Consider the following 12,562-nt stretch of genomic DNA (forward strand, 5'->3'; position numbering starts at 1 on the left):
GAAATTGCCAATATGTCAACAACGCGTTATTGACGTAATAATGTGAGAAGGATCGTGTATATGTGCAATGTTCCACGCATTATAACATTCGACACTTCACGGTAACATTCGCGATGATCCGATCATCTTCGCGGATGCGAATCACTTTTGAAGAACGAAAAGTAACTGCGAAAAATGAACGGAGCAATTTGAACAGCATTTCACCGTTGGTTCAATATGGCTGACGCACCTATCGACAGTGTTGAGAGTCGACACTGCGATTCTCGAACAATCGAATATCGAATGCGTAATCAGGAGGGGGAAGTGTAAATGGTGTGATAGTTGACACTGTGCAAGTGCATTAAATTGTGATGAGAATCATCTGATAGTACTCGATACTCTTGGTAGTGCTGATTTAATTGTTATAATGATTTCACGAGGATTAAATTTATTAAAAATTATACATAGAAGTAGTCAAAGTAAAGCCGCTGCAACAAATCTGCGCTCCATTAGACTATCTCATAATAGGTAGATGGAATTATGTAACTCTACGTTATAGGTTATGTTTAAATGTTTCGCTTTTTAATACAAATGCATTTCGTTACATAAAAAGAATATATGCGTTATGATTTAATTAATTAAATTTTTTTGCTATGTATTTACGATAATTTACTTTATTTCCTTATCAGTCATATGTATCGTAATATCGGAATGGCAGAAGAGAAAAAATGGGTATATGCAGCTGAAGTTTTCGGAGGCTTCATGTGGTGGTGGATATTGTGGCATTTTTGGCACGACTTTGGCCACATTGTAGTAAGTATCACATAATTTTGAGGTTTTTATTTTTATATATCTAATATCAGTAATCTTAACGCAAGAATTTTATTTGTATCCAGGGAGAGTTTCCATATCCAGATCCATCTAAGTGGACAGACGAAGAATTAGGTATACCACCAGATGATTATCCTGAGCCTGCGATTCGCACATTATAAACATTTGCGATAGTATTACATAAAGGTAAAAAATATATTTATCATTATATCAAAATAAGACTCTGCAGTTTTAACATTCACATAGAATAAAAGTGTTACGTTTATAAAACTCTAAAATATAATTATTTTGTTTTTAATCCATTTTACATTCTTATATTATATACATAAATGTATTTTCCTAATTTTCTAAATATTATATACATGTCTCAAATATTTATTAATCTACGCTACATGGTAGAAAAAGAAAAGAATATATATGTTTCCCAAATTTTGAACAATTATTATTTTGAACAATAAATCATTACATATACCATTTTATTAATATTTTGTTACAAAAGTTTTATTCAAGACATTTATAACAAAAGTATAATCAAAATCATAATGAAAAATTAAGCTTATGTATTGTGCACTTTGTGCAATACATATTAATTCCCTTTTGTGACATTAATAGAGATTGTTTTAATCTCAAGATATTCTTTCAAGCCTTCTTCTCCCCTGAAAAAAGAATACAAAAGTTAAATAACGTTATTTAAAGTTTAAGCAATTATGACTTACAATTCACGTCCTAAGCCAGATTGTTTGAAACCACCAAATGGTGTTTGTGGTGTGATAGCATCATAACAGTTTATCCTGAAAAATATTGAGTGTACGTAATTATATATGTCCATACAGTGAAATGTTATCACATATTCTTACGTAATACATACCAAACACTACCTGCTTCTATAGCTTGGGCAAATTCCAAAGCTTTATTAATATCTTTAGTGATTACACCAGAAGCAAGACCATAGTTAGTGCGATTGGCACGTTCAATTACTTCATTGATGGTTTCAAATTTCAAGATTGTTTGAACTGGACCAAAAATTTCTTCTTTGGCAATCCTCATATCATCGGTTACTTTTGAAAAAACTGTAGGTTGTACAAAGTAACCAATTTCGCCATGCCGATTTCCACCAGTTTCCACAACAGCACCCTGCTGTTTGCCCGAATTGATTAAACCTATGACTTTATCGAACATCTCTTGATCAATTTGTGGACCTTGATTTATTTTAGGATCAAATGGATCTCCTACTTTTCTATCAAACGCCAGTTGTTTAGCATGTTTCACGAATTCGTCATATATTTTAGAATGTACAAATGTTCGCGATCCTGCGCAACAGTTTTGTCCATGATTTGCAAATATTGCATTGTGTGCGATTTTTGCAGCTTCTTTCACTATAAATATAACCAATGTAATATAAATTAATTATTTATTTAATGAAGTGTATTAAAATTTTTCATTATTTTTACAACATACCGTCAACATCATCGAAAATAACGAGCGGGCTCTTGCCACCTAATTCAAGGCTGACACGCTTAAGATTACTTTTACCAGCAGCTATCATTATGGAATGTCCGACCTAGAGAAGAAACATAATTTATACCAATACATACATTTCTATCAATACAATCATATTACATAAAATGTAAATACCTCGGTCGATCCAGTAAAAGCGATTTTATGAATTTCTGGATGTTCAGCAATAGCTGCACCAGTTGGACCGTAACCTGGAATAACATTTATGACACCCGCTGGAAATCCTGCCTCCTTGGCTAGAGCAGCTGCATAAAGCGCAGTCAAAGGTGTTTGCTCGGCTGGCTTTAAGATCAGTGTACATCCAGTAGCCAAGGCAGGACCCCATTTCCAAATCAACATCATGAAAGGATAATTCCAAGGGATGATTTGTCCTACAATACCGACTGGCTCTTTTCGTGTCAATGTAACACTACTATCGCCTAGTCAAATAATAAATAAAATTACTTACTATCACTCAATTTATAATTTATATTATATCTGTCGTGAAAAACTAATGCGCGAAATTTAATATAGCATATTTTTTAAATCTATATACATACTTAGCTATTAGGTGTTGGAATTAATTCGTAGCGTTTTACAAGTGATGGGAAGTACTTTCATTAATGTATTTTTTAATGCTCATGTGAAATAAATAACATTCTTTCATTAAAAACGCTACGAATTAATTCCAACACCTAATATATAGAATAATATTATTATACAAACGATAAAACAATTCAAAAAATGAATACCTGTTGGAATAGTAGTTCCAAGTATTTTATCACACCAGCCTGCATAATAACGAAAAACAGCAATACTTGCTTGAATATCCTCAACAGCACTTGTATATGTTTTTCCAGTATCAAGAACTTCGAGAGTAGCAATATAATCTAAATCGCGTATAACAAGATCTGTGAACTATTTTATTCATTTATATTTAGTATGTAGTTAATATTTGTATTAGGTTGAGTATAAAAAAATATAATGTCACAAAATTTTACCTTGTACATAAGTTGTCCACGGTTGTATGGATTCATTGTACGCCATTCTGAATTTCTGTTAAAGGCTCGTTTAGCAGCTTCCACTGCTTTATTTACATCAGCCTAAAAAGAAATTCATTTTTTTAAATTATAATTAATTTTTAATATTTAAATATTAAATGAAAAAAGTTTAATAAAGGCATGCAACTGATGTTCAAAATATTTTTCTACTGTCAGAGTTTCTACTATCAGAATAGTTTTACACTTGAGATCGACAATAAAGTCCATTCTTCTCTCAATCAATTTACTTATATGGTTTGATGCTTTACCACTTTGGAACATTCTGAAGATGATTTAAATAAAGAACCGAACGTATGTACTATACACTGTTAAAAATTTTATGAAATTTAATATACTTTTAAGTTACACAATTTGAACTTAATTTCATGATATTACATTAATTTAATGTATTTATAAAAAATATATTTGTACATAAAATTTAATATATTTTTCATGAAAATTTCGTAAATTTAATGTACACGTTCATTACATTTAAGTAACTACTGTAACTTAATTTTCAGTTAAATCATTCATTACTTTTAATTTCATTCATAACCACGAACTTCATTTACATGTAAAAGAAGCTCGTGGTTACATTTCTAACAGCGCATGTCATAAAATTTGTTTTACAACATTGTTTTTATTTGTCACATATACCATTTGCATTCTTGATGTATTAGTCGTTTTTTCTTCATGTTTTTTGAAATTTGTGAGTCCGAATATTATTTATATATATATATATATATATATATATATATACACACATACATATGTAGCCGTATAAATAAATGTGATTTCTTCTCTTCTAAATATGTAGATGTAAAAATTAAATAGATAATGAAATATAAAAATATGATGAGATAATTCTTTAATACTCGAGCACAGATCAAAAAACAAAGTTATCTGTGTTATGTCAAAGTCGAAAATTATTTTCAACTGTATACAATTTTCCGAGTTAGCAATTAAATTAAATTATTTTTTTATTCAGTTTATAGTATCTCTTTAAGTTTTAAATTCTTTATCTAAATTATAGACCACAACGGACATTTAATGAATAAGCGTAGGAAATGTGACTCAAATTAATAAAACATTTATATTTTTGTGTTACATTACAAGGTCTATAACTCTTAACGACTGCAATGATATCGTTAGAATCATTAAGAGTTAGAATATTTCCCTAAATCATTATTTTTTTATATTGATTCGATTAAAAGCCAACAAAAAATTTAATTCTTTCATAATCAAAGATTTATAATTAAAGATTTATAATTTAGATTTATAATAAAAAAATAGCAAGTAATTCCCAAAGCTGGATTCCCCCAATGTAATTACTTCTTTATCTTATCTTTTATTATCTTTTTTTTTATGCAACATTCTATGATAATAATATATAGTGATAATAACATAATTAATGTAGAGAACTTTACCTTATCTCCTTCGGAGATTTCAGCGATAACTTTACCATTGACAGGGTTTATTGTGGGAAATTTACGATCACTCGCAGCATCCACAAATTCATTGTCGATGAATAGCTATAAAAAGTATTTGATATTAATAATAAAAAATAATTTATTAATTCAAAAAGTCGAATTGTTGACAAATTCAAATGTTGGTAAAATAGATAAAATGTTTTATCTTGTTTTTCGCTATTTTTTATATTCAATTTTAATTAAAAATTTGTAAAATCATTTAAATTATGTTTTTGCAATTCTCTCTACTTTAAATAAAGTTAATATATTCTTTACATAATACACGCAAAAATTTTTGTAGATCACACAAGAATTATTCTATTAATAAATCTTTATTATTCAAATATTTACGATTTGATATAGTTAAAAAAAAATTTGATATAGTTAAAAAAAAACAATAATACATTTTATGAAATAATACGAAATATCAACTTACTTGAGTATATTTAATTTGAACTTTTGCCATTTTGTTCTCGGTGATGTTTACTTGGCAACACTTAGCGAGTGAGTGCCAGTGAGTGTTTAACCAGTATTTATAGAGACAACGTCGACACTACCATCGTTCAACAAGAAATGTTTTCTTTTCGTATGTGATAAGATTGCTCTACAAGCTTTTAAATATAGCTTCTTTGTCCGTTTCGATATTTTTTTCGGATCTTTATAACCATAAAAAACTTAATGAAAATATTATAATATTATATCAATACATTCTAATAATATTAATATTAATGTAAGAAATGCCAAAATGTAAAATATTAATATAATATAATACAATTAATAACATATAGCATATATGTTAACAATATTTATGAATATTCATATAAATGTTGCTAACATATACAAATATAACAAACGATATTACTTATATGGCGTGCGTGCGTGCGTGCGTGCGTGCGTGCGTGTGTGCGTGCGTGCGTGCGTGCGTGCGTGCGTGCGTGCGTGCGTGTGTGCGTGCGTGCGTGCGTGCGTGCGTGCGTGCGTGCGTGCGTGCGTGCGTGCGTGCGTGCGTGCGTGCGTGCGTGTTGCGTGTGTGTGGATAATCTATTTTATCATCTTCTCATGTTATTATTTTCGTGTATCTTTATTTAAGATTATTAGAATCAGTTTTTTAATCTCAAAAAAGATATTACTTTTTTATTTTCTTTATGTTTACTATTTTATATGACTCGTATGTAATAATTAAATTGAGTCGATTTATTAGATCTGTTTTTAGACCTGCACTAAACTGAATTAAAACTTTTTCTCGCTTTCGCCAAATATATTATCAAATATGTATATATCTAAAGTGTACACTAGTTCAGCTACAAAAACAGACTTCTTGAGAATATTACAATGCTCAATTATTTCTCAGTGAATACTCCACATTCTGTTTTCTCCCGAAACTCTGAAACTCTAATTGTAAGTATAATTATAGTCCTTGATCTATTTTGAGAGCTATTTTGAGAACATCATATAGCGAATTCGATTGCGCACTGAGTATGTTCAATCGAATTCGTTATCAAATAGTTAATTCTTTGTCAAATTATTTGTTGATAATAAAATTTAAATCATATTGTTCTAATTATATACAATCAACTTTTTAGTACTGCATTTTCTCATTTTTACCAACATAAGAAGATACGGTATTAAAAAATTCTGAAAAAATTCTAAAAAAATTCTCTGAACTTTATGAGAAGAAAATAAATGATTTTTGTCTCTTGCAGTTTTTCTGTAAAGTTGATAGTATTTGAGTAAAAAATTATTAATATTTGGCAATTTTTAGTAATTAATATCTTATTAACTATTGTGAAAATTGCAAAATGATAGAGGACTTTCCGACTCAGTTTAGTCCTCTCTACCTGCTCATGAAATATTTGGCGATTATTTCCCTGTATTCTTAATTATATACAATCGAATTTCTCTGGAAATTTGTTATCAAGTAACATTATATTTAAACAGCTGTTTTGATTCGATAAAGAGAGCATTTTTACATAGGGCATTTTCACATGTATATATCCCAACTGTGATAAGTTAACCAAGTCAATATTTTCGTATAGACTGCTTAAAAAAACTTTGCATCATTTCTTTTATAAACATTATCAGATGCATTTTGCGTTTTATTCAATAAAAAAGCATATTGCGTAAAATAATAAAAAAAAATGTAAATATTTTTATGTAGGGATACTTTTTTATTATACGTAATATTATATTTTAATATACGTAAATCTTTTTCGACAATCTAAGTATTTATGGTACATTTTTTATGTAGAGATATTTATTTTAGTATTATATAGAAAAATAGGTACGTAATATCTTGAATTTAGTCATTTGCGTGTTATGACGAATGATAACGAATCAATTTTTTTTTATATAATATTTTTTTATTTATATTTAATAAAGAAAACAAGGTTAATTTGAAAACATCATCCCTTCTTTAGAAGAATGAGGCGATTCGTCCAGCTGTGCGTATTAAATCGATAAATCCGGTTTACTAGACGAGCTTGTGAGCGACAGCTTAAGTTTCGACAGAAATTCATGTATTTTATTACACGTAAATGTACAATTCAATTGTACAGCATATATTCAGTACACCTTTAAGATATAAATCATAAAACACATTACGCACATTACTTTTTTGATTATCCTACAAAATGTCGGATATTCCAAACAGACGCGATTGTTCCGCTGACAGCCCACAAGACATTTTACAACAACAAATTGAGGTAAGTTCTTCCTATGTCATTAATTTACATAAATTACACACACATCGACATATCTTGTAGCAACGATATCTTAATATATGTGTAAATAGATTATTCTTAAGAAGATATATAGAAAAATGTATGTCGAGTAAGTTCTTCCTATGTCATTAATTTACATAAATTACACACACATCGACATATCTTGTAGCAACGATATCTTAATATATGTGTAAATAGATTATTCTTAAGAACATATATAGAAAAATGTATGTCGAATGGTGTGTATATTGCGTGTAATTATTGTATTGTTATACACATATACACAATTTACTTTTCATCTTGTAACAAATTTTAAAAGGCACAACCATGCCCTATGATGAAGCACGAATGTGGTTGCGGAGACAACGCCGAAAAACCTCCGCTTTATTTACCTCAGCCCGAAGATAAATATCCACCAAAACTTGAACACACAATGGAACCTATTGGTCCATGGGCTACAGGCAAAGTAACCTGTTCTCGCGAGAATGGAATAACTGGTTTGAGGCCAGTTGCAGATCGATATTCCATCACTCGCTACGGACCAAGTGAATGGCGCGCGCACAATTTGAGTATCTTTCAGCAATCGAATGAGAGAGTCCATGATGCTCGGTACGTAGTTCAACATAATTTGATTCGAGAATTATTAAAGGATCTCTGAGTTCAATATTCTGTAATATTGCAAAAGAGATTGATATTTATTAATTTTTAATAATATTAATAAAAATGAATTTCTTAGAGTCGCAGCTGACCGTGCAAAGCAATGCATAGACCAAGTATACACGACAGCTGACAAAATACAATTAGAAACGACGGAACATTTAAAAACACGGGCTAATGTGGTTTACCATTGGAAGACAAATTTAGAACATGCGATCGCTGCCATTGCAGAAGAGATGGAATTGTTAGAAACCGAGCGTCGCCGTGTACAGCGATCTTTATCGATATTGACCATTCCTTTGTCAATCGCAAATGAATTTTTGCAGTTACGCTCCTTACGTCTAAACACTGATCTTGTCCGTGATAAAGTCGAGGAACAGCTCATAAAGGTTGAATTTCGGATGAATTCATCAAAACAATGTCGCTTTCTCAAGTTTCTTTATTCTGTGTTACATTCTAGGAAATAGCGCTTTGTACCGAGATACGAGATTTACTGAGGAGAATTTATGAACAGATCGAAATGCAAATGGTCGAATTGAAATCTGCGAAAGCGCGAGCAGAGAATGATTGGTCTGATAAAATTCATACGTACAATTTAGACTCCATATGTGTGAATTTGTCTAATGATTCTCCACTTCTACTATGGAAAGCTGGAGCTACGAGATTTCCAGCCGAGTAAGTTTGCATCATTTTATAAATGCAAAATAGGCAAAAGAACATTACGAATGTAAAAAAAATAGTAACATAAGAAACAGCGATGATAATAGTAACAATAGATATATCTCTATATATATTTGTTTTTTGCGGTTTTTGAAATAATGTACAACTTTATTATTTTTAGCGTTGGATCTAATGTAATCAGCTTACATAATCAATATTTTTCTTTTTATTAATTTTTTTCAGTCAATCTACTCCTACAAGTTACGACCATTTCACTCAAGAGGTATTAGCTGATGGTGAAACTGCTAAACAAAGATCAATAAAATTAAGGTCCACCTTGAATGATATATATACTAAATCCATTAAAGATTTACGCGATCAAGCGACTCGCGTTGACGTTGCACTTGCAAATAATGTGGAACTCACACAAGATTGCCTTCAACAACTAGAGAATGACTTACTTCGCGTAAGATTTCTGAAGACAACAAAAGGCAATATATAAAAGTTTTATATAAAACACCGAAAATAAAATATTTTTATTTTTAGTGCTTGCATGAACTAGCAAATACAGAAAAGTTGATTGAGACACTTCGGGGTTCAACGAAGGGATTAAACAATGGTATGAAATTAGCACAAACGAGATTAGATAATCGATTGAATCGATTCAATGTTGAAAGTTGTCGAGATGCACCTCAACTTGCGTAAGTCGTTGAAAAAGAAATTTCATTTTTAAATGATCATTTAAATGATTTAACAAATAGTATTAACGGAACATTATTAAAAAACTTTCATTTCACTTAGTCTTATTGAAGAAGTGAAATCACTTGGCGAACATACTTCTGCTGTATTGGCAGAATTAAAACGTGCTGAGGAAGTTCAGGCGGAATTAGTCAAGACAAGAGGCATCCTTGAACATGAAATAATGATAAAACGGAAGACTTTACATATGGACAAGGAACGAGGTCAATTACTGCGTACATTCTACCCTTCTAATACAAAGTTGGCTGGATTTTAATAAATTAAATATATATGTACGTAATGACAATGTGCAATGTAATGACAGGAAATTAAAACTGAATTTATTAATCAATTTTATTTCATCCACATTTATTTTATTATTAACATGTAGCTTTCAAAAATTATTATTTTTATTATTTTAAAAATATATAATATGCTATTTGCACATTAGCATTTAAGGATGTATTAAACGTCTCTATAATACAATCTCTGCAAAGAAAATTAAATTTGGAAGTATTTAATATTCACACTTCAAATTAACTATGTACATATGAAAGCAAATAAGATTATATTTTTGTTTAATAACATTTTTGTAGTTTATTTTATTTATTATTATTTTATTGTTAAAAATTAAAATTTTAAAAATGATAAAGAATTAGAATAATCTGTAATTTTTTCATAATTTTGTTATCATTTTTGAAAATATGTGTAAAACATCTTTAACTGTATTTATTATTTATTAACATCTATATCTTGTATTATATAGTTAGCTGTTCATTTATTAATTTCTATTTCATATATTCTGTATCTTTTATATCGATATGTGTATGCAGAAAAAATAAAGAACCGCCGTTTCCTCCACTTAACCTAACGTGTGTACACACACACACACACACACAACCTTTATATATATATATATATATACCAGAGAGAAACCTGAGAGATGACATAATTATTTAAATTAGATAAAAGAAGAGTTTTTACTTAAAAATTACTTTAAAATTTTATACAAACCTTCCCACCATTTCAAGGTCGTATCTGTCTTCCCAGAGAGAAGATAATCTGAAAAATGTAATATGCCGCAACACGACTACCTGCTTCTACGAATCTCGGTAAGGGAATGACTGCGTCGTAAACATGACACGCCGCTCCGTGCCACCCCATGCCATCCCCATCCCAAGATCGCGCGCCAAACCGTCTAACTGTCGAAATAATAATATTACGAATAAATAAAATAATATATTCTTTACACGTTTTATGTTCTCCGATTAATGAAACAAATTCTTATATCTAGTTTTAGCGACGCGAGTCGTTTAATGTGATATCATAACTATATTGTGATACACCGAGGAACATATTCGACGTTTATTTTATAATTCTAAATATTTCGTATCAATTACAATGTGCTGACAAAAGGCAAGAAGTAAAAAAAGGTTTTTCACTAGCGTGATTTCTTGACATAATTGCTTACGTGAAGTGCTTTCAACATTTCAATTTATATCTCAATTTGTATTGCTCTTTTTTTTTAATTTCTAGAAGGCGAAAATTGGAACAGTGAAATGTAAAAGAAGCATTTATGCTTCTTTTACATTTTGATGTTTCAATTTTTGCCTTCTGGATTAATACGACACACAGAATTCATACGAAAGTCTGTCTCCTTCCGAGGTCGTCGAGCGAATGCCGAAGTGATGACGTAGTCAATCATGCCACGCTGCACGCTTGACGCTTCCTCACCCATCGTTGTTTGTCGCGCGTCGTTTGGATACACAGTAACCCAATTATTGCGCATGACAAATATTTACGGTTTATTCAATTATTCGTATTTTACACAATTTTGATAAAGTATTTTCGTACATTTCGCGTTCTGCTTGGTGGCATCTCCGACATTAATTTAATCCTATATTACTTGCGCGATTCTTTTAAACGTAATTGATAATTATTCGCGTGTGTGAGATATTTTTGATATATCTCAATTTTCATTATACTCTTAAATAATTCATACTTAAACCAAGGTTGATGATATTCTATACATCCTTTATATAAAGATACATGCAAATTTTTTAAATATATATCGCGAAACAATTTGTACCCAAAACAGCTTTGATTAAAAATATTAAATATCTTGTTAATCATTATTTAATTTTTTAGCTAAAAAATTAATTTGACACTACTATTGTTGTAAATTATTCTGTGTTTTAAAAATTCTTTAAATTTACGTATAATGCCAACCATCTCGGTAAAATAACTGTTACGACTTATTTAAAATAAAAAATATAAAATAAGTTTCAAAAACTTATTTTAAAATTTAAAATCGTAGGAATCGATACGATAAAAAACTGATACTTATTTAAAATAAAAAATATAAAATAGATTCGGGAAACTTATTTAAAATACTAAATAAAAAATAAGTCAGAAGTGTAGTTATTTAAAATAATAAATACTAAATAACTCTTTTATATTTTTTATTTAAAATATTAGGTGTTGGAATTAATTCGTAGCGTTTTACAAGTGATGGGAAGTACTTTCATTAATGTATTTTTTAATGCTCATGTGAAATAAATAACATTCTTTCATTAAAAAACGCTACGAATTAATTCCAACACCTAATATATACTTTAAATAACTTTATTTAATCCTTAGTATACACACTTTAGTTTTGGGTACCCTATTACTATACACGTTGAGTCATTCGTGTTCTGGATTAATTTTCATCATTTTTACAAGCATATAAACATTATTAAACGATTTTTACGTATATTTTGACATTTTTAGAAAGTATTTGTAAAATTGTATATTTATAACAAATTGTATATGCTTCTTACGGAAATAAATCAGGTGCTCCTGATGAAAGTAAATCGCTGAAATCGCTGAAATAAATCTATAAAATTAATAGATTTCAAGCGATTTATCATCAGAAGCACAGAAAAAAAATGGATATTGTTGTATAGTTTGCATCCACTTCTTCAGATGG

At 29.6% G+C, this 12,562-nt stretch overlaps 3 protein-coding genes across 3 annotated transcripts; 2 read left to right on the top strand and 1 right to left on the bottom strand.

Annotated features, from left to right (window-relative positions):
• Positions 1–286: 286 nt before the first annotated feature.
• Ndufb2 (NADH dehydrogenase (ubiquinone) 1 beta subcomplex, 2, 8kDa) lies at positions 287–2,786 on the top strand. Its single transcript, XM_011058032.2, has 4 exons — positions 287–507; positions 669–792; positions 876–996; positions 2,493–2,786. Exons 1-3 carry the CDS (start codon positions 407–409, stop codon positions 969–971), a joined length of 321 nt encoding a protein of 106 aa, XP_011056334.1. The 5' UTR covers positions 287–406; the 3' UTR covers positions 972–996; positions 2,493–2,786.
• Positions 1,227–8,063, bottom strand: LOC105147180 (aldehyde dehydrogenase 1A1). Its single transcript, XM_011058027.2, has 10 exons — positions 7,929–8,063; positions 5,253–5,472; positions 4,775–4,879; positions 3,309–3,410; positions 3,060–3,225; positions 2,446–2,747; positions 2,269–2,371; positions 1,679–2,186; positions 1,527–1,601; positions 1,227–1,466 (listed from the first exon to the last, which is right to left on the bottom strand). The coding sequence occupies exons 2-10, from the start codon at positions 5,280–5,282 to the stop codon at positions 1,397–1,399; spliced, it is 1,461 nt and encodes a 486-aa protein (XP_011056329.1). The 5' UTR covers positions 5,283–5,472; positions 7,929–8,063; the 3' UTR covers positions 1,227–1,396.
• On the top strand, positions 6,822–10,097 carry Tektin-A (Tektin A). The gene is made up of 7 exons (XM_011058028.2): positions 6,822–7,518; positions 7,856–8,145; positions 8,273–8,582; positions 8,654–8,868; positions 9,097–9,319; positions 9,400–9,554; positions 9,655–10,097. The coding sequence occupies exons 1-7, from the start codon at positions 7,447–7,449 to the stop codon at positions 9,866–9,868; spliced, it is 1,479 nt and encodes a 492-aa protein (XP_011056330.1). The 5' UTR covers positions 6,822–7,446; the 3' UTR covers positions 9,869–10,097.
• Positions 10,098–12,562: the final 2,465 nt, after the last annotated feature.

Source organism: Acromyrmex echinatior, chromosome 2, assembly GCF_024713525.1.
Source record: "Acromyrmex echinatior isolate Ae372 chromosome 2, ASM2471352v2, whole genome shotgun sequence".
In the NCBI taxonomy this organism is placed as follows: Eukaryota; Metazoa; Arthropoda; class Insecta; order Hymenoptera; family Formicidae; genus Acromyrmex; species Acromyrmex echinatior.